This window comes from Syngnathus scovelli, chromosome 19 (genome assembly GCF_024217435.2).
Source record: "Syngnathus scovelli strain Florida chromosome 19, RoL_Ssco_1.2, whole genome shotgun sequence".
In the NCBI taxonomy this organism is placed as follows: Eukaryota; Metazoa; Chordata; class Actinopteri; order Syngnathiformes; family Syngnathidae; genus Syngnathus; species Syngnathus scovelli.
Genome location: NC_090865.1, coordinates 3,302,465 through 3,327,976, shown reverse-complemented (window position 1 = coordinate 3,327,976; position 25,512 = coordinate 3,302,465). Strand labels below are relative to the sequence as shown.

The 25,512-nt window shown below is 41.8% G+C and overlaps 6 protein-coding genes and 1 long non-coding RNA gene across 12 annotated transcripts; 4 read left to right on the top strand and 3 right to left on the bottom strand.

The window, feature by feature from the left end:
• Positions 1–259: 259 nt before the first annotated feature.
• Positions 260–5,644, top strand: cap1 (CAP, adenylate cyclase-associated protein 1 (yeast)). 2 transcript variants are annotated; one of them, XM_049751280.2, is made up of 13 exons: positions 260–416; positions 2,316–2,420; positions 2,487–2,587; positions 2,653–2,730; positions 2,838–2,981; positions 3,053–3,138; positions 3,273–3,378; positions 3,464–3,638; positions 3,719–3,903; positions 3,992–4,115; positions 4,194–4,276; positions 4,354–4,497; positions 4,566–5,644. In XM_049751280.2, the coding sequence occupies exons 2-13, from the start codon at positions 2,318–2,320 to the stop codon at positions 4,647–4,649; spliced, it is 1,413 nt and encodes a 470-aa protein (XP_049607237.1). In that variant the 5' UTR covers positions 260–416; positions 2,316–2,317; the 3' UTR covers positions 4,650–5,644. The 2 variants fall into 2 exon arrangements, with proteins under 2 accessions (XP_049607237.1, XP_049607238.1); XM_049751281.1 differs by having other exon boundaries at positions 272–412.
• A 67-nt stretch (positions 5,645–5,711) lies between these two features.
• On the bottom strand, positions 5,712–7,893 carry ppt1 (palmitoyl-protein thioesterase 1 (ceroid-lipofuscinosis, neuronal 1, infantile)). Its single transcript, XM_049751285.2, has 10 exons — positions 7,760–7,893; positions 7,147–7,269; positions 6,960–7,069; positions 6,762–6,889; positions 6,626–6,696; positions 6,459–6,561; positions 6,295–6,385; positions 6,138–6,236; positions 6,001–6,072; positions 5,712–5,937 (listed from the first exon to the last, which is right to left on the bottom strand). Exons 2-10 carry the CDS (start codon positions 7,259–7,261, stop codon positions 5,815–5,817), a joined length of 912 nt encoding a protein of 303 aa, XP_049607242.1. The 5' UTR covers positions 7,262–7,269; positions 7,760–7,893; the 3' UTR covers positions 5,712–5,814.
• A 67-nt stretch (positions 7,894–7,960) lies between these two features.
• On the top strand, positions 7,961–10,001 carry LOC125987152 (ras-related GTP-binding protein C). Of its 4 annotated transcripts, none has more exons than XM_068649031.1 (8): positions 7,961–8,110; positions 8,203–8,330; positions 8,420–8,593; positions 8,663–8,862; positions 8,921–9,035; positions 9,111–9,253; positions 9,313–9,461; positions 9,530–10,001. In XM_068649031.1, exons 2-8 carry the CDS (start codon positions 8,247–8,249, stop codon positions 9,676–9,678), a joined length of 1,014 nt encoding a protein of 337 aa, XP_068505132.1. In that variant the 5' UTR covers positions 7,961–8,110; positions 8,203–8,246; the 3' UTR covers positions 9,679–10,001. The 4 variants fall into 4 exon arrangements, with proteins under 4 accessions (XP_068505132.1, XP_068505131.1, XP_049607241.1 ...); XM_068649030.1 differs by having other exon boundaries at positions 8,390–8,593; XM_049751284.1 differs by lacking the exon at positions 7,961–8,110 and having other exon boundaries at positions 8,151–8,330.
• A 623-nt stretch (positions 10,002–10,624) lies between these two features.
• Positions 10,625–15,976, top strand: LOC125987154 (four and a half LIM domains protein 3). The gene is made up of 6 exons (XM_049751287.2): positions 10,625–10,811; positions 13,340–13,512; positions 13,905–14,079; positions 14,532–14,701; positions 14,775–14,961; positions 15,033–15,976. The coding sequence occupies exons 2-6, from the start codon at positions 13,357–13,359 to the stop codon at positions 15,182–15,184; spliced, it is 840 nt and encodes a 279-aa protein (XP_049607244.1). The 5' UTR covers positions 10,625–10,811; positions 13,340–13,356; the 3' UTR covers positions 15,185–15,976.
• Positions 15,977–17,507: 1,531 nt separating this feature from the next.
• Positions 17,508–20,201, bottom strand: meaf6 (MYST/Esa1-associated factor 6). Of its 2 annotated transcripts, XM_049751288.2 has the most exons (8): positions 20,035–20,201; positions 19,231–19,346; positions 19,079–19,166; positions 18,961–19,006; positions 18,700–18,892; positions 18,451–18,480; positions 18,033–18,066; positions 17,508–17,953 (listed from the first exon to the last, which is right to left on the bottom strand). In XM_049751288.2, exons 1-8 carry the CDS (start codon positions 20,122–20,124, stop codon positions 17,939–17,941), a joined length of 612 nt encoding a protein of 203 aa, XP_049607245.2. In that variant the 5' UTR covers positions 20,125–20,201; the 3' UTR covers positions 17,508–17,938. The 2 variants fall into 2 exon arrangements, with proteins under 2 accessions (XP_049607245.2, XP_049607246.1); XM_049751289.2 differs by lacking the exon at positions 18,451–18,480.
• LOC125987161 (uncharacterized) lies at positions 17,952–19,445 on the top strand. The gene is made up of 2 exons (XR_007487921.2): positions 17,952–18,328; positions 18,752–19,445. It is a non-coding gene; the product is annotated as an uncharacterized lncRNA (long non-coding RNA).
• Positions 20,202–20,984: 783 nt separating the features above from the next.
• LOC125987158 (stonustoxin subunit alpha-like) lies at positions 20,985–23,293 on the bottom strand. Its single transcript, XM_049751293.2, has 3 exons — positions 23,206–23,293; positions 21,664–23,133; positions 20,985–21,589 (listed from the first exon to the last, which is right to left on the bottom strand). The coding sequence occupies exons 1-3, from the start codon at positions 23,291–23,293 to the stop codon at positions 21,045–21,047; spliced, it is 2,103 nt and encodes a 700-aa protein (XP_049607250.1). The 3' UTR covers positions 20,985–21,044.
• Positions 23,294–25,512: the final 2,219 nt, after the last annotated feature.

Below are 25,512 nucleotides of genomic sequence, written 5' to 3'. Positions count from 1 at the left end.
TTTTAAGGATGTAAAAATATACTTCAGGTAAATTCAACATTTTTATTGATATTAATCAAATCGATTATTATGTCTTTGGAATATGACCCACCAGTTTGAAAACCAATTTACAGGTTTAAATTGCAATCTCGGTCATGTTGATGAATACATTTAAATTAAGAACAACGCGTGCTTTCAATTGAACGCAGCGCTGCCATGAAATATGAAAAGGAGATTATTATTTTCCGCTTGTCTCCATAATTTTCTTTATATGCCTTATATGGCAAAGGAACGGCTCGCACAGACTAGGGCGGAAACGAAGCGCGGTGACAGCTGGGTAAGTTCATCCAGGAAGAAAAAGACCAAGCTCGGTCTGCTTCTATACAACTCGACGTCCGAATCAACGACTTGAGTGGACACTTGACCCATTCTAGTAGGTAAAATCACATTTATTGCATTTGCAGTGGTTTCACGGTTACATTTTAAAGCGTTTTTTTACGTCTACCGTAAACCACAACGGAGCGCCGCCTCATCATTCAGAAATCACACCCGGCTAGCCGATGTTGCTAACTGCTAACACCACCGCATCCGTTTTCGCACGTATTGGAGTCATCTCACTTTTTTCTGCATTTTAATCGAATAAAGCAAATGAATGAGTTTTATTTTTTTAAGAGTGCCACGGGAAAAAAACATTTTAGCTTATTTGTGCTAACGGAGGGCGTGTTAGCGATGACAACCAGGAAATGCCGAAACCAGGCAAAAATTGCAAACAGGGAAGTAGAAAATAATCATTATGTAATCGGTTTACGGTACTGCAACTTAAAAGTGTCTGCGCTGCATATATAAATAAAACGCTGGTTACGATTTCTAGTTTGCGGTGTTTCAATGCTGTATTATATAATTCTCCTCGCGTGCCTTGTCGAAAATTATTCTTTGCATATCAAGCAAAAGTTGCAATCCATTACTTAAAATTATTTCAAAATAATTATGCATTTATCTAGTGAGGTGTTCAAGGACTTGCCGAAAATGCAGATTCCGCAAACCCACTGCCAGCCAGCCGTGTCGGCCTGAATTCAAATCACAAATCCATTTGACGCATTAAAGTGCAATTGACTGAAGTCAATGGCCGTACTTTGTTTTCGTTTTGCACGTTCAGATTACTTTGGAAGTTTGACGTTTATTTGCCTCATGCTTTCAACCAACACAGGTTTGCCCAAAAAAAAAAAAAAGAAGAAGAATTGTCGTGCTGCTAACGTCATGCACTTTAAAAAGGTTTTGGATGAGTTTGTTGTTCGTAAAGCAAAGAACTCCGCTTCTAACTAACGAATATGGGTATGTTTTCTTTCTAACAGTGCTAGTTTATCAAATATATAGAATTAGCGCTTCTTAAAAAAAAAGGTATTTCCAATTAAACTTGCAACATCGACAAAAAAACAGCAACAATGTTAGAATTAATTTTTGATAAAGTTTCTATATTTAGGCGAAGCATAGCCGCATCCAAAGGTGAGCTGAGATTTTTTAAAGTGGAATATCCGATGGCTACTGAAACGCACTTTAACCAGAACGTCTCACCGCCCCTGAACCTCTCACAGGCTTTTTTCCGGCAGCATGGCGGCGCTCTTTGACAACAAACGTCTCCCAAAGATGTACGTAGGTCTCAAATGTATAATCATGTATTAAAAGGTTCCATCTAAGTATGAATGTTTATTATTTAGATTTCCGTGTAGTAATTTAAAAGACCACTGGTCATAATCTGAAAAGTATCACCCACCAATATTGGCTGGCTTAAATTAATCAATTAAGCGTTTTGTTGTACAATTGAATTAAAGGGGCCACTCCATCAAAAATTGCTTATATTAGAAAATGTCAAAATTAAACCTCCCTTTACTGGCACGACAAGGCAATTAGGTCATGGGTATTAGTGGTTGCGTGTCCTTCCCTAATCTAATTTTATCTCCAAATCTGGCCAAGAAATAAATGTGCTGCTCCTTCTCAATGTGTGCTGCTGCAGGTTGAAATTGTTGCCAACCTTTGGTCACCAAGATGTTCTCTAACACACCCTGAGTCGGATGTCTACATCGTATTTTGCAAGTCCTGACCTGCTTCCCTTCACTTCTGTTCTTCTGTTTTCTTAGCTAAGCAGTAGAAAAATGCAAAATGCCCCCCCCCCCCCCTCCTCGGTTGTGTAAGATGTGATTTAAAAGGTATTAATAATTTCTGAGACTTCTGTATTTATTTATTGGTGACGTTAAAAAGACTCCAGCATACCGAACTAACTCCATATCAGCGTGTCCTGATTGGGAGACATTCCTAATCGCTTCTAATCCCCCCCACAGGTATGGCAGAGCTTGCGAGTCTGGTGCAGCGGCTGGAGTTGGCCGTGGGCCGTCTGGAGGCGATGTCGGGCCCTGGCGGTTGCAGCGAAGGCTCTGCCGGTGGAGGTAATTTGAAAAGATCTACCAACCTAGTTGAGAATAAGATTTTTAAAGCCCTTTTTTTGTTAACAGCTGTCTCAGCCTACGTCGAGGCCTTTGATGAGATCATCAGCGGTCCGATGAGTCAATATTACAGCCACAGTCAGAAGATAGGGGGCGATGTCCTGAAACATGTACGTAACTGGAATGTGGAAAAGTCTTTACTTCAGTAATGTTTTCTTCTTGTTCCTCGTCACAGGCAGAAATGATGAAGCAAGCATTTGCCAGTCAGAGACAAGTTCTTGTAACAGCCTCCAGTGCTCAGAAGCCCGCCGATGTACGTTTGAGCTCACCATGAAATTCCAGAGCATATAAACCGTTTTTATTTTTGAAGCGTGACCGAGCCCAGCTGTCGTGTTTCACGCCATTCGTCTGTTTGCCAAGGACGTTTTGAGCGCCCTCCTGAGGCCCATGTCCCAAGCCATCGAGGAAGTGCAGGCGCTGCGCGAGAAGAACCGCACATCCAAACATTTCAACCACCTCTCCGCCATCAGCGAGAGCGTGCCCGCTCTGGGATGGGTTGCCGTGGTGAGTTTTCTTTTCGTGGATTATTTGAATTAAATGCTGAGGTTATCAATAATGTTTTATTTCTGGACTAGGCTCCAAAACCAGGCCCGTATGTTAAAGAGATGCAGGACGCCGCCATGTTCTACACCAATCGTGTGCTCAAGGACTACAAGGAAAAGTAAAGAAATCTTGATCATTTTAATCAAATTGCAGAATATTGGCCCGATCGATAATCGGTCCATCACTAGTTTTATTGTTATTCCATAAATGACATTACATTCCTTTTTTTTTTTCTTTCTGTTACGTTGAAAGAGACAAGACGCACGTGGATTGGGTGCGCTCCTATTTGGCAATCTGGACCGATTTGCAGAATTACATCAAGCAATACCACACCACCGGTCTTTCCTGGAGCAAAACCGTGAGCGCCCGATTACGTCAACACGACAGTTATTGCCATAAAGGGTTTGTTGAGAGCGAGTCCGAAAAGATCATTTGCTCCCCAGGGCCCAGCGGCTTCGGCCTCTGTAGCCCCTGCCAGGAGCGCACCCCCGCCCCCACCTCCTCCTGGACCTCCTCCTCCTCTTTCAATGGACAGCTCGTCTGGACACGGCGACAGTGACCCCGTCAATCGGAACGCCTTGTTTGAGTCCATCAACAGGGGGGCCGACATCACCAAGGGTAAGCCGTTTTATTTATGAGAGGAATTTGGAAGTTAGGTTCATCATTCTTCAATATCCCTCGCTTTCTTTTTCCCCCAGGCCTCAAGCATGTTAAGGATGATGAGAAAACCCACAAGAATCCTGGACTCAGAGCTAGCTCCGGACCAAAACCCTTCACCAGCCCAAAACCCTTCAGCAGCCCGACTCCCCGAGCGGCTCCATCAGCCGCCCCGTCACGCAGCGCCCCTCCCGTTCTCGAGCTGGACGGGAAGAAGTGGAAAGTGGTATGTGACTCGGACCTCCCTCCCCATAAATTGCAAGTCGGACCTTCTACGAAGCAACAAACTTTTTTTGTGTGCGCCCACTCTACAGGAGAACCAAGAAGGTCAACAAGGTCTGATGATCACTGACACCGAGCTCAAGCAAGTGGTGTATGCTTTCAAGTGTAGCAACAGCACTCTGCAGGTCAAAGGCAAACTCAACTCCATCACTTTGGGTAAGTGATGGGAAAAAAAATAATAAAAAAAATAAAATAAAGTCTACTGAGCAAAATGATCTTTCATTTTTCTTTCAGATAACTGCAAGAAAATGGGCCTGGTGTTCGACGACGTCGTCGGCATCGTGGAAGTCATCAACTGCAGGGATATCAAAATCCAGGTTTGCGTGCAACGTGGAACATCTCGGCGAAGCATATTTTAGGCGGCGTTAAAAAATAAGCGTGCCGTCATGTACAGGTTTTGGGACGGGTTCCCACCATCTCCATCAACAAGACTGACGGTTGCCACGTGTACCTGAGCGAAAAGTCACTGGACTGCGAGATCATCAGCGCCAAGAGCTCAGAGATGAACATCCTGGTGCCCGGCAAGGATGGCGATTTCGTAAGTATCCCTCCGATGATAATTTGGTGCCAAATTGAAGGTCGTGACTTGTCATTGTCGCTCCACAGTCGGAGTTCCCGGTTCCTGAGCAGTTCAAGACTGTCTGGGACGGCGCCAAGCTCGTGACCACATCAACAGAGATTGCAGGATAGATGGGGCGGCACGCCGTGCGGTCCGGGCCGCCTTTTCTCGGCACCTCACACGCCCCTCTCCCCCTATTTTCGCCAAGTCCACCTTGACTGATTACCCGCACTCACCAGCTAACACACACACACACACACGCGCTGTAGAGTCGAGAATCAGACATCATGCATTTTCGCCCCATCCCTTCTCCTCGGCCAATCACAGCTTTCGCTGTTCCCTTCCCACAGCCAATGAGGACTGCTCGCATTTATCTGAAGCTTTCCTCCAGCCAATCAGCAGGGAGCACTTTGCCAACTGTATATTTATCCGGATAATGCTGTTCTAAATTAGCCGCCATAGTTAAGTGGATATCTTCTCTGCAGCCACAGTTATCAAGATGCTTCATGCACGAATTATCTGCTCATGGCTAACGAGAGCCCCCCCCTCCCCCACCCCAGTTAACGGCGAGGTAGGTTTCCGTTCCTTATTATGCAATTCCATGAAGCACTTGTTAAATGGTTTCTCCACATTAACTGAAAATATTAACAGTTGTTGTGTATATTAGCCGACGCATTAATTAGGAGTCAAATCTGGTCAGACATTAAAAGTTTTCATCTCAAGTGGATCGTTAGAATACAACTAACTTGTAATCGGGTGTTCTTGTATACACGTTCCCGAGTATTTGACATTCCGTGGAAAGGAAAGATGCGGTGAAGAGCAGTTTTGATTGCTGGTGACGGGCTCCTGCTGTTGTTTAGAAAATACAAAAGTTGCCCCCCCCCCAAAAACAAAATTGGTGTTTCATCATGGCCTTGAAAATCAGTGTCTAGATGTTAAGTCTTCTTGGCTCCATCGTTAATAACTTGATTACATGCGCCAAGACCAGTTTGGTTTGGAAGCTGTGGGTTGTCTTTAATATTTTCTTTTTTTTACCTCTTCTATTTTTTTGTGAAGAGGTGGTTGGTTTCACAATCAGGTTTCTGCTCATTCGTACTGGAGACATCATTAAAATGTTGCAATAGCATTCTTGGTTATATTTTTATTTAGGACATGCACACATTAACAGCAGAACTTTATTATTTTTAAAACTACTAAATTGATCTTTAACTCCTCAGCATGTGACAGATAAGTGCAAATGGGAGGGAATGCTGTGCTTTTTGCATTCCCGTGGCTAAGAAGCGAAATTTTCTTTTCCTAGCGCAAGTAAGGCAGCAGGTTAGCGTCGAACCATTCTTTGGTGAACTGAAGGTGATCTCCTTGTGTTGCAAGAAAAACCAGCTTCCCCGCCTTGTCCATGGCAGCCAGCCCCAAGCGATCCTACATAAGAGTAAAAATAAGAAACTACACCGATGATTCTATCATGTATGAACTCGAACATACCTCTTTATAGAGAACACTCTCCTGCAGCGTTTCCATCTCTTTGGCTTGACCCGTTTTCAGGAAGCCAAACCACTACGATAAGTTACGGGTTGTTAGTGCAAAAAATAAACAAAGCTGCAAATCAAAAGTCTATTTACCTCTGAATCAACAGGATCCACCACAGAATCCTGCAGGAACTTAACCATGACGAACTTTTCTAGCATCTGAAGATTTTTCTTGTAAGTCTCGTTTACAACCTTTTGGGGAAAACAAATCAGAATCTTCGCGAGTGGAATTCGCAATCCACATACTGACCCTCTCCTGGTTGATATCAGCCAGGAAGAGACTGTGCTTCTTGTACAGGTCGTCATTTAGAGGGTCATGCCAGTACTGGGCCTGCACCAAGCTGAAAAATGCAAAGCTGCTTAAAAAAGGATCAATAAAAGGATCACATGTATATAAGAAATAAGATAATTTACTGTTTTTGAACCAAGTCACTGTAAGCTTCAGTGTTAAGAGCCTTTCTGATCATATCACAAATGTGAGAAGCCTCTCCAGGACACCTTGGCAGCCCGTACACACCTAAGGATTGCACATTAGGTTCTATTTGGGACCTCAAGGACTCAGCGGTGGTGGACTTTCATACCTTGGTGCTGGCCACCGACAGAGATGAGCGTCTTCATTGGTGGAGAAGGGCATCGCTGTGCCACGGCTCTCCTGCAAAGACAGGAAGTGTTTTGTAATGTCGTATGTTAAAACCAAGTGTCAAAATAGTTACATACAGAAATTGCGCCCCCTGTGAGAATCCCATGGCATTATATCCTCCTTTTAACTGGGGATTTCCAGACAGCTGACTGCACACCATGGACACCTGATCGTTCACATCCATGAAGAATCCATTTTTTGTGTCCTGTGAGGAACATATTAGACATCCATGTGATCTTTGGAACTTGCAACTTTCAAATACTCTTAATATTGACCTCCACAACATTGTTGCCGATCATCAACGACAGCACGTAAATTCCCGGAATCTCCTGCTGGATCATTTTTTTTATTGCTCCCAGGCTGAGCGGGTTGCAGCAACTGTCACCTGGACACATAACCATTGCATATTTTTTGGGGATTAAATTGCTCATCAAACTCATCCCACCATATGAATCCACTCACCCATTCCATGCCACATAACCAGAGGTAAGGTCCCATTGGCCGAGCCTTGAGCTGGTCTGCTTGCAACCAGCACCACCGGAACCACCAGGAGGAACCACAGGACAACTGGTGTCATCTTGGAACCTGTAAAGCATGAGTTAGATATCTAATTTTAGAATAGAATGCCCTTTATTGTCATTTTACAATTTAGTTGTACAACAAAATTCGGATAGCTGCTCCCTTCCTTGTGCAAACATACAAAATTTAAAAAAATATATAAAAGGAAATCTGAGAATAAAAGTGAAAGCATTAAACATTACACAAATAATGACTTTATTCATTTGTCTGTGGATCAACTAAATGTTATTCTGTTTGATTGCAGAAGGAATGTTTTTGCGTGATCTCACATTTATATTTAATCTGTGGTTTGAAAACGTAAATATTATGGTTGTTTAATTTGTGATTATCGCAGGGCCTTTTTTATTCGTTCCTCGATTCCACACGTTCACTAAGGACCGCAGATTTATTTTTCAGGTATTCACAAAGAATAAAGCAAATAGTTCTAATCAGTACAACACGATAAAGTACAAATTTACACTAGAAATATAAAATTAGGTTTGTAAGCATTACTCACCGTTCTGAAGACTTCCTGTATTTGATCACATGACAGCGTGGGCAGACAGCCAATCAGTGAAAAGGGGCGGGGCCCGTAGTAAAAGTGACAAGACTTGTGACTGGATTTTTTGTACATACGAACGGTTAAGCCAGTTAACTTTTTATGATATAATAACGCTTTAATTCGTCGGTATCTATTTTACTAGTACACCACGAAGATATAATTCGGTTTAGTGTAAGCTTTACACGTTTTTCACCGGATGTAGTGGGTCTACTGCTAAGTTAGCTTGCCATGCTAGTTCGCGTAGAACATTATCGACAACATTCCTCGTCGGATCATTTAGCCAGCCGAATAACAACTCCGACTCCGGTGAGTTTGGAACATTAAAGTGGGTTCGGCAACGTCCACGATGTCGGTAGAGTTTGAAGAACCAGCGTTAACTGGGTGTTACGACATCGTAGGCTCGTTTCCCAAAAGTTTTGGTTACGGGCTGGAGGAAGCAGACATGGAGGAGAGCCCAGTGTCAGCTGAAAAGCCGAGGATACTGCTGATGGGACGGAGACGCAGTGGAAAGTCGTCCATTCAGAAGGTAATTTTAGATTAAATGCGTTTTTATCCGCGATTTTTCAATTTACCTCATTTACTCAGGTGGTTTTCCACAAAATGTCACCCAATGAGACTTTGTTTCTGGAGAGCACAAACAAGATCTACAAGGATGACATCTCCAGCAGCTCCTTTGTCAACTTCCAGATTTGGGATTTTCCTGGCCAAGTGGATTTTTGTGACCCGACGTTCGACAGCGAGATGATTTTCAACGGAACAGGCGCATTGATCTTTGTCATTGACGCTCAGGTGAGATGTGATTAAATCTGGAGTAACAAGGTTTAAATAAAATCTTTTCTCATGTCATCTGTTCCCCAGGATGATTACATGGACGCTCTTGAAAAGCTTCAAGCAACCGTGTCAAGAGCCTACAAAGTAAATCCTGATATCAATTTTGAAGTGTTCATCCATAAAGTTGACGGCCTTTCAGATGATCACAAAATAGAAACGCAAAGAGACATTCATCAGAGGGCTAACGATGATCTAGCTGATGCTAGCCTTGAGAAGGTTCACCTCAGGTAAATTGTTCTTGACATTACAGATTGAGTGGACAATAATTAAATGTCCCTTCCTTAGCTTCTACTTGACCAGCATCTACGACCATTCCATATTCGAGGCCTTCAGCAAAGTAGTCCAGAAGCTCATACCTCAATTGCCGACGTTGGAGAACCTCCTAAACATTTTCATATCTGTAAGATACTTTTTTTTTTTATTCCATTGTTCTTGCGTGAAAATGCTTAGTGTATATCCTGTCATGCACGGGCAGCATTCCGGGATCGAGAAGGCCTTCCTTTTCGATGTCGTCAGCAAGATTTACGTCGCCACAGACAGCTCTCCGGTGGACATGCAGTCATATGAGCTCTGTTGCGACATGATCGACGTTGTCATCGACATTTCTTGTATTTACGGGTAAGATCAGATTTGCGAATTATCCCATCGACGGATTGACATTTATCGTCCCTCGGCAGGCTGCTGGAAGATGGAAGCGGTTGCGCCTACGACAAAGAGTCTTTGGCTATCATTAAACTTAATAACACCACAGTGCTTTATTTGAAAGAGGTCACCGAGTTCCTCGCGCTCGTTTGCATCCTCCGAGAGGAGAGTTTTGAAAGAAAAGGTGAGTTGTAAAAAAAATGCCAAATCATCTTTTCTCACAAATTAGAATTGTAAATTTTCTCTCCACAGGTCTCATCGAGTACAATTTTCACTGTTTCCGAAAAGCTATCTGCGAGGTGTTTGAAGTTGGTGCCTCCAACCAGAGCGCCGTTCTTAAGAGATCAAACTCGTCGAGCAGCAGCCTCAAATATGATGACCTCAATGGGAGTGGCATCTAAATATAAAAGCAAAATGCCTTTTGGCACCTTGTTAAGTGACAGGTTTGTCAAAATTCCAGGTAACACATACATGGCATATATTATTATGTGTTCCTACTCAGGCATTTTTTTGTGCTTCGTGTCATATTTGTGGGATAGCTGAGGTGCTTCTCATCGTTTTTTTTTTTTTTTTCATATTTAACCTTGAAAACTTGTATGGTGTTTCCTAAGAATATAGGACTTTACATTTTCTAAGGCCAAAAATTAAAGTCAAATGGTAATGATGATTTATTTTTTACTGTACATATCTACTTTTGATAATAAAAACTATATTGATCATTGAAGCTTTCACTCCTATTTTTATTTGTTGTTAATGCTGATTGAAAAAAAAAATTCCCCTATTATATGTGTTTTAAACTCTGTTAAAATTGAGCTGTGTCAATATTTTGTTTGGCAAGCATTTCCCCCAGGGTATGAAGTCCACCAGAATCTCAGGTTGCCCACTGGAACCCGGTAAGTAATTGTAATTCATACGCTTGGCCACAAGACGGCAGCATAGTTCAATTTAAACTATAGCGTTTATTTCAAGACATGCAATCCACCTGTATACATTGTAAATAATCTTCAAAATGCCTTTCATGTGCTCATCCATAATATATGTTTAATGAATGGAAGAATAATCAGAAATAAAAGCCATAATTATGTTTATAAACAGAAACAAAAAAAAAGGGGGGGTCTACTGATAGCTGCGACTAATCTCGGGTAATTATTATGGAATGCCACCACAACGCCAATTTGGAATGATTATAGTAAACAAACACTTAATTTGTAGTTGGGAGCCATGCAGTTGACTTTTTCACAAGGTTTCTGTGAATTTAATTACCAAAACACGCCCTCATTGTCTCAAATAATTTGCCTTCTAGGAGTGGGAACTCCCGTCGGAGTGCCAAAAAGAGTGCAAGAAGACAGAGAGGGACGAAAGGGGCGGTGTTTGCGGAATGCTTGGCGTTTTTACGCATCCGATGCGCACGTTTCAAGTCAGTGTGCAAACGCCGAGCCCACAAGAACCCACGCAGGAGTGGAACCATTTGTCATTTTGTTCACAGGACAAAGTGGAGAAGATCCAACTGAGGAACATTGATGCACCAAGAAAGGTATAGTCAAACTTATTCATACTTTGAATATTTAATTTTTTAACATATTTATTCTGAAATTTTCATGCAAGTATCCATCTATTATCTGAACTTTTTTGTATTTTTTATCATATATTAATTCCCAATGTATAAGTGTTCAATTTTATTTATCATTTAAAAGAAAAGAATTTAAAGCATTTTTAAGTCCTATTTGTCTGTGCAGTCACAAGTCAACACATGTGACCCTTACCATCCAGGATGCACCCGAAAGGATGTCCTTTCTTTAGAATACGGAAATGGTCTGAGGTTGTTAGGGTGGACTAAAATGGGTAAAATGTATGTAGCTATTACTACTAATGGCCAAGGCAAGGCAGTTCTATTTATAAAGCGTGTTGCATACATAAACAATGTGCTTCACTTAGTAACCAAACAACAACCGAGGGACCCCACATATAACCCGACTCCAAATTGGCTCGGAACCTTTTTAGAACTGTTCCTTTTCGTTTTAAGTTTCCAACTTGTCCGAGATATTTACTGAGATTTATTGCTGTCCAATAAATGGGGGTCATGATGTCATGTCTGTGACAAAAAAAAAAAAAAAAAAAACCCTCCTTCAAGCATGCTCAGAATTTCCATCATCATTGTGCTATTTGAGTAAAAAAAATACTTTTGTAATATTTTGGGGATGTAGATTGATGTAGGCCAGCAGCACAAATAAACTTTTCCTTCACTTTTGATGGATCTAAATTTCATCATCGCTCAAGTTAAGAGTGATGTTCTCCTTCAATTCTGTGGAACCCAACCAAAAAAGCAAATATACTCCCTAAACTGTTAAAACATTGCCGTAATGCATCTTACATAACCCTCCCCCCGCCCCCCTCTCCCTCATCTTGCCTTTTACCATATCCATTTATAGATAAAACACCTCTGACTCAGAAAGCTCGGCAGCGCACAACAGACAAAGTAGCAAACTGTTACTCCGGGCGACGTCTCCAAGATAACAAACACTTGTGACATTAACACCTAAGACCCAAAGTGGACACTCGAAATATCAGAGAACAGTTGCGCCATGGGAAAAGGTCGTTATTTTTGTCTGTACTTCAATTTGAAACTGATCTTTTTTTTTTTTTTTTAAGTGGCCAGAATCACCAGAACATTGAAGGTCTTTGTAATCCCGAGTCATCTGATGTCTAATAGAGCAGCTTTGTTTTTCTTAACACTTTCCAAACCTCAGCGTGTCACTTTCCTCCAACATTGTGCGCACACCTCCATCAATATTCTCTTTCATAAAAAAAAAAAAAGTCAAGGGTGTGGAAGTCAAGAGCCAAACAATACTTGAACTGTGCTGAGCAGGAGAAAGCCGTTAAACCTCCTCCAAAACTATTCCAGTGGGAATAAACAGTTTAAAGTGGGGAGGTAATTATAAATTGTTACCCACTGTACCGCTCTGGGTCGTTTGGCGGCTGTTCCGTTAAAGAAGAAAGCCCAGATTGTTACCTTCAAAACAGCTCTGTTTTATTTTCCAAATCATAATCATGCTTAGCCAAGTTGGAAAATGTTCTAAGATGTGCCTCTGATACTTTTCCACAGAATAATGTGGTCATAAAGCAGATGCAAATAATTACACCTTGATATAAAACGGACCATTTACGCTCAAATGAGTCGAACGTTCCTGGCTGCGCTCGTCAAATTCTCCGTGGTTGATCCTGGGAGATGGTTGACATTTGAGCGTCTCGGTGGGAATGCGAAATGTGTTTCGTCAAGGTGAAGAGCAAGGTTTAAATAGTCGTGACAGGTGGAGCTTTAATCCCGTAAGAATCTTTTTGGGATGCACAAAGTGGAGGGGGGGGGGGGGGGGGGGGGTGCACAACAGAGCTTCAATCCACACAATGCATCTGTTGTGACTTATAATGAGAAACAACGGGGGTGTAAAAAAAAAAAAAAACTATGCAAGGAAGGAAAGCCATTGTGTTGCGGCATTGATCCCAGCCAAGTATCAACATAAATGGAATTTTTTTTTTTACATTTTCAGAAGGAAGTTGGACAGACAGAAACAAGATGGGATGTTTTGATTTTTTTTTTTTTTTGACCCGGTAAGATTGTTGCGATCAGCAGGGAGGGATGTCTTAACTTGCAGTATTAACATACCAAACGATAAAAAAAAAATTCTGAAGAAGAAGCTGTGTTTATCTTTTTTTTTTTTATCTGAGTACCAGTAGTTGCATCGTTGGCTCCCAGACGGGCGCCGCAGACACGCGGAATGTAAACTCAACGTAAAAGATGATTCCTTTCCACGGCAGATGCAAACTTAAGTCTCCATTAAGGTCAACATTCTGACGCAGGAAATTTGCGAGCCATCATTATTTCAAAGCGCCTTCATAACAAAGCAATTTATTTGCAGAAAAGCCGATGAGGCCTTGGCTAAGTTTGTGAGCTCTGGGTCATGTCATTGTTTTGACAGAAAAGTAGCCTTCCCTTTCCTTCTGTCTGTCAGTGTTTAACCAACTCCCTGACCATCCTCCCATGTTTGCTAAATTCTTTGTCCGCAGGAGGTCATCTTGACATCATGAGTGATCGCTTCGACTGCAAAAACTGCTCCGAGTCCCTTTACGGACGTAAATACATCCAAGTGGAGGACAACCCGCATTGCATCCCCTGCTACGACCGCCTCTACGCCAACACCTGCCAAGAATGTAAAGAAATAATCAGCCATAATGCAAAAGTAAGTTTTATTTTTTTAATAAATATTCAAAGTCCGTCTTTTATTAGTTTTGAACCCGATAAAAAGAAACCACTCAAGAAAACACCCGCAAATGTCACCAAGGTCACGAGTGTCCTGTGAATCATGAGCTCCCTGTGAGGGAGCGAGAGTAAATTACACTCCTGCTTACTTTGGCCTTCTAGCGAAGCGGCGGCCATCCTTCATCCCACTCTCGATGTTTTTAGCGAAAGGCCACGCCCTTTAAATAATTTTTTTTCACCCCAGTTCTTCAATAGGCCCATTTATCAAATCTGAACTGTTGTTGAACCGCAGCTGTTGGAGAACAAAACAGAAGTTCATCTATTTGAAGAGATTTGAAGTTTTATGACACGTCCGCCATTTTCTTCTTTCAGGAGCTCTGCTATAACGACAGACATTACCACGAACACTGCTTCCGCTGCGTCCGCTGCGAACGTTCTCTGGCTGATGAACCCTTCACCAAACACGATGACGCTCTGGTTTGCAGCGAGTGTTACAGCAATGAGTTCTCCTCCAAGTGCGTGGTCTGCGACAAGAAAGTTCTGCCTGGTGAGATACATGCCTTTCTTCCATCCTGGGAAATGAGCCATGGGAGGATCTCGCTAATAGCGCCGCTAAATTTCCACTCCAGGCATGACAGGTTAAGATGTGACGAAATGATTGCCGCGGCGGTTTGATGCTGCGGCCTCTGCGGTTGGGTGTCGGATGGCTGAAAAGTTTTCCTATCTTGTGAAAGGGATATTCTAGCTATGCAATAGGGGGTTGGGAATTTAGCCCGAAATATCGATGCTGACCTTTTTAAATGTTAGGACACAAACTGAAAATATGTCGCTGGAATAGATAGAAGACATATTGAATGATTTTTTTTTTTTTTTAATTGGTTCTGTGAAATTGGATCATTTTCCATACCCGTCCAACAGGATCTTTTAAGTCAAACCAGGAAGTAAGGTTGACCATCGCATATTTCAAGGCCTCATAACCATCATAAAAATTTTTGACAGGATCAAAAATGTTGGAGTATGGCGGCTCCACGTGGCATGAAGATTGCTTCGTGTGTCACGGTTGCGACAAACCCATCGGCGCCGAGGCCTTCATCCCGGACAAAAACGATTACTACTGCGTGCCGTGCTACGAGAACAGGCTTGCTCCTCGGTGCAGCCATTGCAACAAGGTGAAACAATAAATTAAAAAAAATTAATATACTGCAGAAATTCATGATGTCATTTTCTGTTTGTGACCTGCAGGCTCTGACTAAAGGAGGGGTGACCTACAGGGACGAGGTGTGGCACAAAGAGTGCTTCCTCTGCACGGGCTGCAAAACTACTCTGGCCGGACAGCCTTTCACCTCGGAGGGGGAAAAACCGTACTGCGTCAAATGCTTTAGCACCCTCTATGCCAAAAAATGCGCTGGCTGCAATACGGCCATCACAGGTTAGTAAAGCCCTCGCCAAAATTCATTGCTGGCCAATGTGACTCGGGATGTACCAAATGTGTCCCCGCAGGGTTCGGCGATGGCAAATATATTTCTTTCGGGGAGCAGCAGTGGCACCAGCCCTGCTTCAAGTGCTCCCGATGCTCCGTGTCGTTGGTCGGTTCCGGCTTCTTCCCGGACCGTGATCAGATTCTGTGTACGGACTGCAACAATGACGACTGACTGACTAACTGACTGAACCACAAAACCTCAGCGGTGCACGTGAACGCGGCAAATGCACCACTTCACTCGTAGCTTATTCGCCTCAAGTCGCCACTTTTTTTTTTTTTTTTGTGTAAAATGGGCTGAAGTTTGTTTGCACTCCACGTTTTATAAATTAAATATAAGTTATCATTAAAAATTTTTTTTTTGGGCCACCCTGAGTAACATTTTGCATGCAAATTTAGTATTTGTACAAAATGTAATTTGAAAAATTTTTGGGTTTGTGTGTATGTAGCAAATACATTGTGTTGCTTTAATACAGTAAATCAGAAACTTTGGATTGTAACAATTAATATCTTAGAAGAGTTGAGCTCACGTTCTAATGAATGTCATATATTTAATCCAATAAAATAACTTCAACTCGTCTCATAAGCTCCTCCCACTTTGCCGGCTAAAAATAGCGCTCCCATGCGAACCGACTCTTACAATTACCCGTATAAATATTTACAGATCAGCACCCCTGTTCCAATGATGACGTCATCATGTAGACATGCCAAACTCGTGTGCTAAAAAGCCTGATCTTGGATCATTTGCAGAAATAAAAAAACATCTTAAGTAGTCCACATGGGAGCACATGACCTCCCCTTAGGTCTGTGTTATTTCATCACTACCCCAAACGTGTGGTTGTCATGTGGTGTGACGTGAACATCCTGCCACTTCCTGCTTTTGATGACCTCTATCGCAACAATCGTCAGCCTAATCCTCACTCGGGTCTTTATCGACTCCAGATGACAAATAAATAATTAAAAAGAGCCTTGTGGTGCTGTTTTTTGTCGAAGTGGTTTCCCAGGCCTCATCCTGAAATATATTTGACCTTGTTTGAGGCAGCGAAGGACTTGTTTGCTCCCAGGAGGAGAAGGAGGAGGAGGAAAGACGGCAAATATTCACAGTGTCATGTCATCGCCACTCAGTTAAGTACCAAATGCACACTTTTAGGATTTAAAAAAAAAAGCAAATTATTTTTATTCCCGTATGCTTTTATTATTCTTCTGCTTGTATTTTTATTTTCACCAGTAAAACTTGTCATCATGCAGATCCCAGCTTTTAAAAAAGTCCAAAACAAAGAATGTCACTTGAAACCAACAATTTTCTAACCCCCCCCCGAAAAAAAAACACAAACGTCCTCAGGCCACAGACTGCCATTTCCTTTCTGCACTCGAGAGGATAACAAAAATAAAAGTCCTATCCAGTGCTCTCTTGATAATTACTGTATAGCTGCCGTGCAAACGCGACGCTCGAGTCATTTAAAATCCGTCAAAGGAATCCGACTCGGTTCCTCAAGTTGTAATCAAAAACCTTGTTGAATTTCCTGACGTGACAGCAAGTGGAATGTCTTTATTTAATATAAAAAAAAGCCAGTTGATATTTTTAAACCCCTATAAATGTCACATTACGGTGGCAAAGCACTACTTTTGTCTAAATAAAACTCCCAAGTTATAGTTCTTTGACATATGACACTACAAGATTGCCGCCAAAGCACTAATTTTGTCTAAACACTGATTGCACTTCATTGGACTAATTCAGGGCCATCGTAGATTTACTTAAGCTATTCATAATCATGTATGTTAACAATTGCCATTTTCTCCAACTTTCCAAAGTCCTCGTTTGAATCACGCCCATTTCTGAAATAGTCCTTTTTGACCACAACTATGACCGTATGTTTCACAACAACACGCTATGTATAACCGTGACAGAATCTCTCCCCAGACAAGCCATAATTATAGTGTGCAAGAAGTGTCTCCAGTAAGTTTTGGAACGAACCCGCACGACAAGATTTTCAGACTATTTCGATGCCAAATGCCAGCTAATCACTTTTGTCTAAACTTTCTGACCCTAAAATTAAAAAAAAAAGTTTGAAGGCCTTAATGCTCCTGTGTAGGAAAAGTACTTATGAAACGGGTGAGCCAAATGAAACGTGACTCTAGGATGGAAAGGCTGCTTGAAACCAGGGAATGTATTTTGGAGACTTCACAGTTTATCCATCACCGCATCTGCCAGCGTAGCATTAAGTTCTCTCTTACAGTTTCCAACGTCTTTGTCATGCGGATATTCTACTTTCGTCTCGTGAAAGATTAGGGGCGTATTTGGAATAGTAATGCTAGGCTAAAAGGATCATCTACTGGGCCTATTAGAAATACTGGCTACCAAAATTTGAAAATTTATTCCCATCAATATATTTTTATTTTATTCAGGACATTAATTGGAATTTTAGATTTTTAGTTTTCATATTATGTTGCATTTTTGTCACAATAATTAAGTAGTAAACTGTTCGCCAAGCTTCTAGTTATTTTACTATTTGACATATTTATTCGAAGAGCACATTTACAAGCCATTTAACGCCGATATGTACAATTCTTAAGGCAATGCTGCCTCCTGCAGGTTAGTCTTTGTACTACATTAAATTTGACAATTTTTTTTTTTAAAAACCCAGCATCACTGGTAATTTATTAGCTTCTTGAAAAACAATGAAATAAAAACAATACAGATAATCGAAGGGGGTTCACAACAATGGGCTGAAAAAAAAAATTGCCGACAAAATAAATAGTCTTTTTTTTTTTTAAACACTATACAAAATGTTACTGACTGGCGTGGAGTAACATGCAGGACAAGATGGGGAATGTTTTCAATGCATCATAGATGAAATATGACAAGTGGGGGGGCGGTGTAAAAAGTTCACAAAGTCTCTTGTGGGTCCACATCTTGCACTTGTCTTGCTCAGGTAGAATATTCCTGCATAAGGAGAAAAAAATTGAAATGATAAAAATTCAAAAAGGCATTAATTGTTGGGTTTTTGATCAATCAGACTTACAGCTCGGGGTTTCTTGTTCACTTTCATGTCGAACCTGAAATCAGAGATATCGGGTTTAGACATGAGGAGAGATTTCGTTCTGAGAGCCATGACAGAAAAGCCGTGCCACTACTGTACCATGAGGGAGCCTCAAAACCAAACCACAGCAAAATAAAATGCTTAATTGTTCCTTTTTTTTTGCAGACAAACCTGCAGCCATCCCATCATCTTACAACAACAGCACCGCTTTTGATTCCCAGAAAAAATGTGACGCCGGGCCCAGAAACAAGCCATGAGGAGTGATGGATGCTGAGAAGGTATTCAAAAACATGCAGCATGACTCAAGAACTAGCAGGCTTTTAAAATCGACATCAGGATGCGGTTACGAGCGGACAGGATGTGCAGACCACAGGAGCAGGAAGTAAAATTCGGAACTTACTCAAAGTCATAATCAAACATGGCAGAAGGGCTGGGAGGGAAGGGGGAGGAGTCAGCATTACAAGAGGAAAAGATCAGCAGCTGTTAGTTCACCAAACCCCGACAAGCTTAGAGCCTACTAAAATAATATGTCGTGAGATCCCAAATACCTACAAATATTTGACATTCAGATTTATTTGGACTATTTCATTGTTAATTTGGTAATCCTACCCATATACAGCCTGTACTAACTTGATTAATTTGTGTCTACCTGTGCCGGTTTTTGTTCTTCCTCTTCTTATGGCTTCCGTGATGACTACCAGATGAAGAGGAAGATGCAGCTTTTTGAGGCTTTAAGTCCTGCAGGGTGGAGTCCACGTCCTCCGTGTCCTCCTGGCTGGGTTCGTTTTCTTGGTTCTGAAGGTCTGGAGAGGCGTCGCTTTCCGTGCCGCTCCCCGCCTCACCTGACGAGAAACCAGACCTCAGCAAACGAACATTATGACATCTTTTGGGTGCATATCTCTTTCCTCACGTTTTTCGTTCATGTGATCTGGTATCCCACCGAGCGCGCACACCGCCTGTTGATAAAAAAAAAATATTCTAAGGTGAGTTATTTTGTAAAATACATCAAATGGGTCGGACAAACTTACTGCAACTGATGTGACTGATGATTTGCTGAACAGACGCTCAGCCTCTTTGAATTTTCGATTTCTTCTGTCAGTTTTACTATTCGAATTCCTGTAAGAATCATGATATGAATTAATAATGTAATATAGCTTTTACTCTTGTGCTTAAAACTTACTTTTGGTTGGTTAGGTATCGGTCCCATCCTCTGATGATGTTGCCATACATTTGAGTGTCTTCTAGGTAGCTGCCTTCAAAGGCATATATTTGTCGCTCCAAATTCACAAGCGTCTCCTATAACACAATTGAAAAATAACTTGTTTTGCATTCTTGAGCAGTGAAAGTCTGAAATTGTTACTCTTCCCTGTTTTAATGTGTAAATATTTGTTTTCACTCTGTGGTAGTGTTCTATTAATATGAATGAGTGTATTTTTATGAATGGAATTATAAAAATGACATTTTCCTTATGGAATGAATAAATATTTGTATCCTTATAGAACACCAATAATATTGAACTGTTTTTTACTTTTACAAGCTATATATTTATTTTGATTATTATTTTAAATCATATTTAATATGCGCCTGCCATTTGTTTGTCCGGGTTTGGTGACGTCATTAAATTAAAATCCCGCGAGAATTTGATTCTCACGCAGACCCCGGTCTAGCTTCTAGCAGGTTAGCCTGCACAGAAAAATTAAGCTGGTGTAGATTAACAAAGTATTCAAGCGTCTTGAAACGTAGGTCGATTTAATTCATCATTGCAGAACATAACATATAAAGCACAAAGTTTAAACGCTGAATGAGCCTAAAGATTAGCTTAGAAAGAAGCGCGATGCAGGTAGCCTTTATTAGCCTAGCATGTACAAGGCCTAAGCTAACCACTCCGGCTAAAATGTCATCATAAACGTTACAATTTTGCGTTAGAGGAGACCCCGCACGTTCAGAAAACCAAAACACTTTTATCGACGTAACATAAACATACTGCAAGCTCTTGTTTCCTCTTCACCAGTTCGGCAAGCTCCCGGCGGGTGTCCGGGATCTGCGGCGGAGTAGCCTTAGCGTGCATCGCCATGATGGATCGAGCAGTGGAGATCGCAGAGAAACAAAAAAGGTGGCGGGATAGCTTACAGTAACGCCTAAATGCGTCGTTACATCCGCCAGGTGGCGCTAAAAGACCGTAGAAATAAGTCGGCATCAAATCACTATGGCAACAAGCTGCGGAGAAGTAGTTGCAGCTTTTTTTTTTGTAGTTTTGTAGGGAAATCTTTGCCACCCATAGATCATCTAATTAAAGTTTGTGCTAAAACAAAGGTCAAAGGTGAATACAAGTAATGGAAAATAGTTGGATGGACGGTTTTAAAATATCACAATGATGCCTTTTGCAGTCTATTACAGAGAGAAGATTCAGACCCAGCACCAACGTCTTCATTTTCTGGTTCAGGTGATATTTCAGCCTCTCAGAAATATTTTTTTTTACTGTTTACTTCATTATTCCTAAGAAACAAATTGTTGTTTCTTTTTAATTCAAGGAGGAGCCATTCAGGAATGGCTATTCTTCATGCAATTGCATCCAAAACCAAAAGAGGATGCTGCACAAGGTATTTCTAATGCAACATGAATAAAAAGTTAATTTTCAATTACAACCTTTTCATCCAAATTATTAGACAGCGCATTGTTGACATTATAAGGGCGACAAAATGAAGTACAACAAATTGCAATGCCATGCATAAAGCACTTTTAATTGTCCATGCAAATATATTGACAATAAAAGTCTAGCGTTACATCAAACAGCAAATTGAAAATTGAAATCATCAGGGTCAAGTATTTCAAAGGTTCAAAGCCGTCCACATGCATCAAATCTTTGCATGGTGGAGGTACTTTTTATTTTGTTAATCCTGATCTACAATTTTTTTTTTTTTTTTACCAGAAATATTGAGAAAAGCGCAAGCCTAAAGGATCAAACATTATCGCAAAGGTGATAGTTTTGCCTTGCTACAAGGTCAAGTGAATATAACTCTGTTTTTCCGCAATCGCAAAACCGGCGTAGAGCGGTTGATCAAACTGGTGTGAGATAGTACGGAGGTGTTTCAGCTTTTCTCCGGCGATACTATAGAAGGACAAAGTACCGCCGGGATAATCCAGAAACACTCCGAGCTTGTTAACAGACAGACCGTAAAGGCTCCAGTTTATATCAATCAACATGTAGCTTTTTTGCAATTCCATCAGGTAGGAATCCCCCGCGCTGATTCCCCAGGAAGATCTGAAATCTGTGAAATCCTGTTTATAATAGCCAACTTCGTCAGAGGTCTTTGGCGTTGACGTATACGCCACGGCCAAACAAACGTTACCTCTCCACTCCACCTCCCAATAATGACGACCGCTTAGCTGCTCATTGCATAGAACTTGATCGAAATCTTGAAACCTGGAGCTGTTTTTCGCATAGTACTGGGCACTGCCAAACGTGGCTTTCTTGTTTCCATCTGTCAGACTCAGATTGTTGCTGACGGTATTTTGGTCCAGCGTGAGATCAGTCGTATCTGAGGGATGGAGAGAAATAAATGGACTGTGGAAATATAAACGGCGAGGCAGAAGAAGAAAAAAAAGAACTTACACCAGATGACATCCTTTCTGTCTGTGATGCTCCTCACCGGTGGCATGGATGGCTGCGAGAAGTTGTCGGAGATCAGTTTGTAATCTTTGTAATGATAGATGGTCGCTCCCGTGTATTTGTTATTCGGCAAAGCCGTGATCAGGAACTTGGCGCTGGTGCTACGCTTGAGAAGTTTGGCAAATTTGGCAAACTCTTGGGCCTTCTCTCTCATTTTCACGATGACATCAAGGGGGAAAGACGCTGATACGTCACTCACGTTCCCAGTCTGGAAGGTGTCCAGGTATTTACCCATGGATTCCAGGAAGAGGTCTTTGGTGTCCAAGTCGGTGAAAACATAGCAGATGACATCGGTGACTCCCGGAGTGAGCACCACTCGGTCCAATTCGGACTGATTGCGCACCACCCGAGCGGTGGTGTCGGTCAGCATCACGTTAATGCAGGACTCCACGATGTTGATGTCTCGTTCCTTGGTGTCCAACCACTTGGTCAGGTGCTGCTGGGCGAATGGAGAATTCTCTCGATCGTTTAAAAACGTATTCAAAGCGCTCTCGTCGGCTGTGCCGGCGCGGATGGAGGGGAGGTTCTTGGCCAGATTCTGTTTGAGGGACGCTTTGTAAAAAGTGCAAAGTTTTTGGAAACTGCTCAGGTTTTTGTAGATGACTGGGATCTGTCTGACCGTGACGCTGGTCAAACTGTCGTTGCATCTCATTTTGATTTGGTTTTCATCTTCTATAGCCGTATGGATCTTCCTGGCCAGTCCGGTGCTGAGGTCCTGGACCAGCTTAGCAGCGTTGTCGTACAGCTGGCTCAGAGGATACAGCCAGATGGTCAGGGGAGCACTATTTTGCGGATCGGCTATGAGTTTTGGAATCTCGCAGTAGGTTTCTACCGCCTGGACAAAAGTGGCCGGGTTGGAATCGAGAATGAGGTCTCCGTAGAATGTGCAGCTGAACTTGTTTGTCAGCTTTTTCTCTTCTTCCGTCAGCTGGACACTTGCACTTCCGGAAATTTCAAACGAGGGGATCTTCTTGACCACAGCTTGCATGCTACCCTGGATGTCTTGAACACTGCTAGCGTCCACCTTCTGACTATCAAACACAAAGACGGCATTTGCCCCGTAGAGGATACCCGTGACCAAATGGGTGGCCTTGCTGCTCTCAATCACTTGCTTCTGTTGGCTGTCGAGTGGCCCGAGAGCAGGAAGTGACAGCTGCTTAAACACGGTGCTAGCTTTGTACTGGAAAGTCACCCTGCTCTGGTTCTTGAATTTCTTCTGGTTACTCAGGTATTTGGCAGAGCCTCCAACTTCAATCAACCCCCCGCAGAAACTCATACTCAAAGAAGCTTCAATATCCATCAGAGAAGACCTCGATTCAATGGTGTCCGAGGCGGTGATCTTGAAGGAACTGCTTTTCTGAGCATTTTCAGAAGTCTGGCTCTCCAGAGTGGCTTTATCCCACAGAGTGAAACCTACACAAACCAGTCAAAGTTAAGTCTTTTGGCAGTGAAGGTAGCCCAGAATAACAAGGACAAATGTTCTACCTGGGATGAGTTCGTCTTTGCGAGCGTCGTAGAGCATCCCCAAAGTGAAGGGCTGACCCAGAGCGGCCATTTTCAGAGTGGTCGACATGCCTGCAGATATGAAGCGTACCTGGACAGGCAAAAGATAGAACGGAACTTTGAAGCAATCATTTCTCAACACGCTAATCGTGCCGAGTCGCCACTTACCTGACAAAGGTGGGATGATCAGCGGAGCTGTTTGAGAGTCTTCTCAAGTTGCAACTGGAGAAAGCAGCGTGATCATCTGTGAGATGGCAAGCACATTTATAGTGAAAAATGGCAGTTTTTTTGGAAATTTTTTTTGCATGTATTTTCATGTCGGTATAGTTCCATTTGAAATATATGCAGTCATTTGATTTTCAAATAACCTTGCGATACGTTGAGCCTAATGTCAAGTTTCACGTTATTTTTGCATTTACTGACTTAAAAAAAATTGATTTGTCAGTTTTCGCAAAACTGAGTTGTCCCCCCCCTCAAATATATTTATTAAATGTTAAATATAATGTATAAAAATATATATATATTTGAAAGTAAGTTGTTGTATAGGTTGGGCGCTGGTCGTGAGATAACATTTACATGTCTGGAACGTGTTTAAAAAGTGCAGTTTTAAAGCTTGCCTGCATAATTTGAATTCAGCCCCATGGAAAATTTGTCATTTTTTAATGATTTGCCTCATGCAAACAATCTTTTTGCAAATTTAAACATTTACATTTTCAACCTTCTTTACGCTGGAGTATTCAAACTCGCTAGAAAATTGGGCCGTTATTATAATTCAGGCCCCTCATCTTGAAAATAATAAATAATGCGTCAAATCCGCCACCAGGTGGTGCCAAAGGACCGTAACGATAAGGCCCTCATTAGAGAACATATCACCATAGCAACAAGCTGCAGAGCAGTAGTTGAAGCTCACAAGTTTTACTTCATCCTTTTCGCTGACCTCTCACATTTAAATGATCTCAATTTCAACAAATTGATTGCATTCCAATTATGAGCTAACGAGCCATCTATTTTAATATTTGGATGCTTTTGTGCGGTTCTCATATGTGCTGGGAGGGAGTTGCTGCAGTCCCAGCTGCTTGCGGCCCGCCTCTGGAACAGCTGACAGATTCTGATGACACTAGAATGCCAACTGCTCAAGGGCAATGTGAAGGAGTGGACGTCAATTTGGGATGGTGCTTCACCTTTGGGTCAAACACATTCTCAATTTTTTGGAAAAACTTAGCCACCATCATGAGAAACGTTAAATATAACTGGTATAGTAGGACTGTGTTTATTCAAATGAATTATCTTTTTATTTCATATTTTTCACGCCCCTCCGAACAACTGCTTGACTCCCACGCAGCAGCAGCTGTAGTTATATTCAGATGATGACCTCAACCGTGCCTTCTTCAAATATGTTTACCTCCGCTCTTGTGAGCTTGCCGGGGATTTTAACAGTGTGAGGAGATTTTTTTTGTAACCACGCCCCTCCTCCAGTCAAAAGGAGGATGTCGACGTGCAAAACAGCTTATGTTGAGTTTTGTGTTGCTTTGTGTGGAGGAGGTGCACTTATACATGCCTTTGTGGGATGATGGGAGCTTCTCTGATCCGCCCTGCGTTTCAAACAAGTATGGACAAGTTCTCCCTCAAAAGAGCAGGTTTTGTACACACCGGTGTGTACATTTCAGAGATTAGACGAGATTTATTTAATCTTGTTGCTTCTGTCTGTCATTAAAAAAAAAAAATGGTGACAGGAATGAAAACATTTTATAACAACTCCAAGGGCCCCATTAGAAAAAATAACATTTTCACTTTGTGGTGTTGAAGTGGTAGGCCTTAGTTATATATCTCTGGCGGCATTTCTGACTACAGACTCTCAGTTGTTCCTGGATGGGTTCTTTCATACTTGATCTCCTTATACGGAGGTCAAACAGCTCAATTTGACGTCACTGTTTATCTCCATCTTTCTGTTTTCATTCTCTTCTGTATCTCAAGATCATGACCTAAGCAACAAAGATTCTCTTCAGGTTCCCCAAGGCGCTATTCCTGAAGATCCAAGACACTCGCTCTACTTTATTGCAACACATGACCCACAGCAATAGTTGGAAAACAACACAAGATTACAGTGTGATCAGTGTTTTGGAATGCTTCCGATTTTTATAATTGATTTTTGCATTTTGGATTTCATCAGGTTTAAAATACTTAAAATGGAAGCATGTGTTTTATTGTAATTGCATTGACGATTTTTCTTTTTCAATCATTTGCCCCTCGGAGTGAGTTGGAATGAAGACCTCACCGTGCGGTGCTAAT

Bases quoted from the DNA above. Each gene is read 5' to 3' on its own strand.
- cap1 (XM_049751280.2), top strand. From the start codon at position 2,318: ATGGCAGAGCTTGCGAGTCTGGTGCAGCGGCTGGAGTTGGCCGTGGGC. The intron at 2,982-3,052 runs GTGAGTTTTCTT...TTTCTGGACTAG, and splicing joins CTCTGGGATGGGTTGCCGTG to GCTCCAAAACCAGGCCCGTA. The intron at 3,904-3,991 runs GTATGTGACTCG...CCCACTCTACAG, and splicing joins ACGGGAAGAAGTGGAAAGTG to GAGAACCAAGAAGGTCAACA.
- ppt1 (XM_049751285.2), bottom strand. From the start codon at position 7,261: ATGACACCAGTTGTCCTGTGGTTCCTCCTGGTGGTTCCGGTGGTGCTG. The intron at 6,697-6,761 runs GTATGTAACTAT...CTGTCTTTGCAG, and splicing joins TCACAGGGGGCGCAATTTCT to GAGAGCCGTGGCACAGCGAT. The intron at 6,237-6,294 runs GTCAGTATGTGG...TTTCCCCAAAAG, and splicing joins CTGATATCAACCAGGAGAGG to GTTGTAAACGAGACTTACAA.
- LOC125987152 (XM_049751283.1), top strand. From the start codon at position 8,151: ATGTCGGTAGAGTTTGAAGAACCAGCGTTAACTGGGTGTTACGACATC. The intron at 9,036-9,110 runs GTAAGATACTTT...ATGCACGGGCAG, and splicing joins TCCTAAACATTTTCATATCT to CATTCCGGGATCGAGAAGGC. The intron at 9,462-9,529 runs GTGAGTTGTAAA...TTCTCTCCACAG, and splicing joins GGAGAGTTTTGAAAGAAAAG to GTCTCATCGAGTACAATTTT.
- LOC125987154 (XM_049751287.2), top strand. From the start codon at position 13,357: ATGAGTGATCGCTTCGACTGCAAAAACTGCTCCGAGTCCCTTTACGGA. The intron at 14,080-14,531 runs GTGAGATACATG...AATTTTTGACAG, and splicing joins CGACAAGAAAGTTCTGCCTG to GATCAAAAATGTTGGAGTAT. The intron at 14,962-15,032 runs GTTAGTAAAGCC...GTGTCCCCGCAG, and splicing joins CTGCAATACGGCCATCACAG to GGTTCGGCGATGGCAAATAT.
- meaf6 (XM_049751288.2), bottom strand. From the start codon at position 20,124: ATGGCGATGCACGCTAAGGCTACTCCGCCGCAGATCCCGGACACCCGC. The intron at 19,007-19,078 runs GTAAGTTTGTCC...TTTTATCAACAG, and splicing joins CATCAGTCACATCAGTTGCA to GCGGTGTGCGCGCTCGGTGG. The intron at 18,893-18,960 runs GTGAGGAAAGAG...GTTTCTCGTCAG, and splicing joins AGATCACATGAACGAAAAAC to GTGAGGCGGGGAGCGGCACG.
- LOC125987158 (XM_049751293.2), bottom strand. From the start codon at position 23,293: ATGTCGACCACTCTGAAAATGGCCGCTCTGGGTCAGCCCTTCACTTTG. The intron at 23,134-23,205 runs GTAGAACATTTG...TGGTTTGTGTAG, and splicing joins CAAAGACGAACTCATCCCAG to GTTTCACTCTGTGGGATAAA. The intron at 21,590-21,663 runs GTAAGTTCTTTT...TCCATCCCTCAG, and splicing joins CAGAAAGGATGTCATCTGGT to ATACGACTGATCTCACGCTG.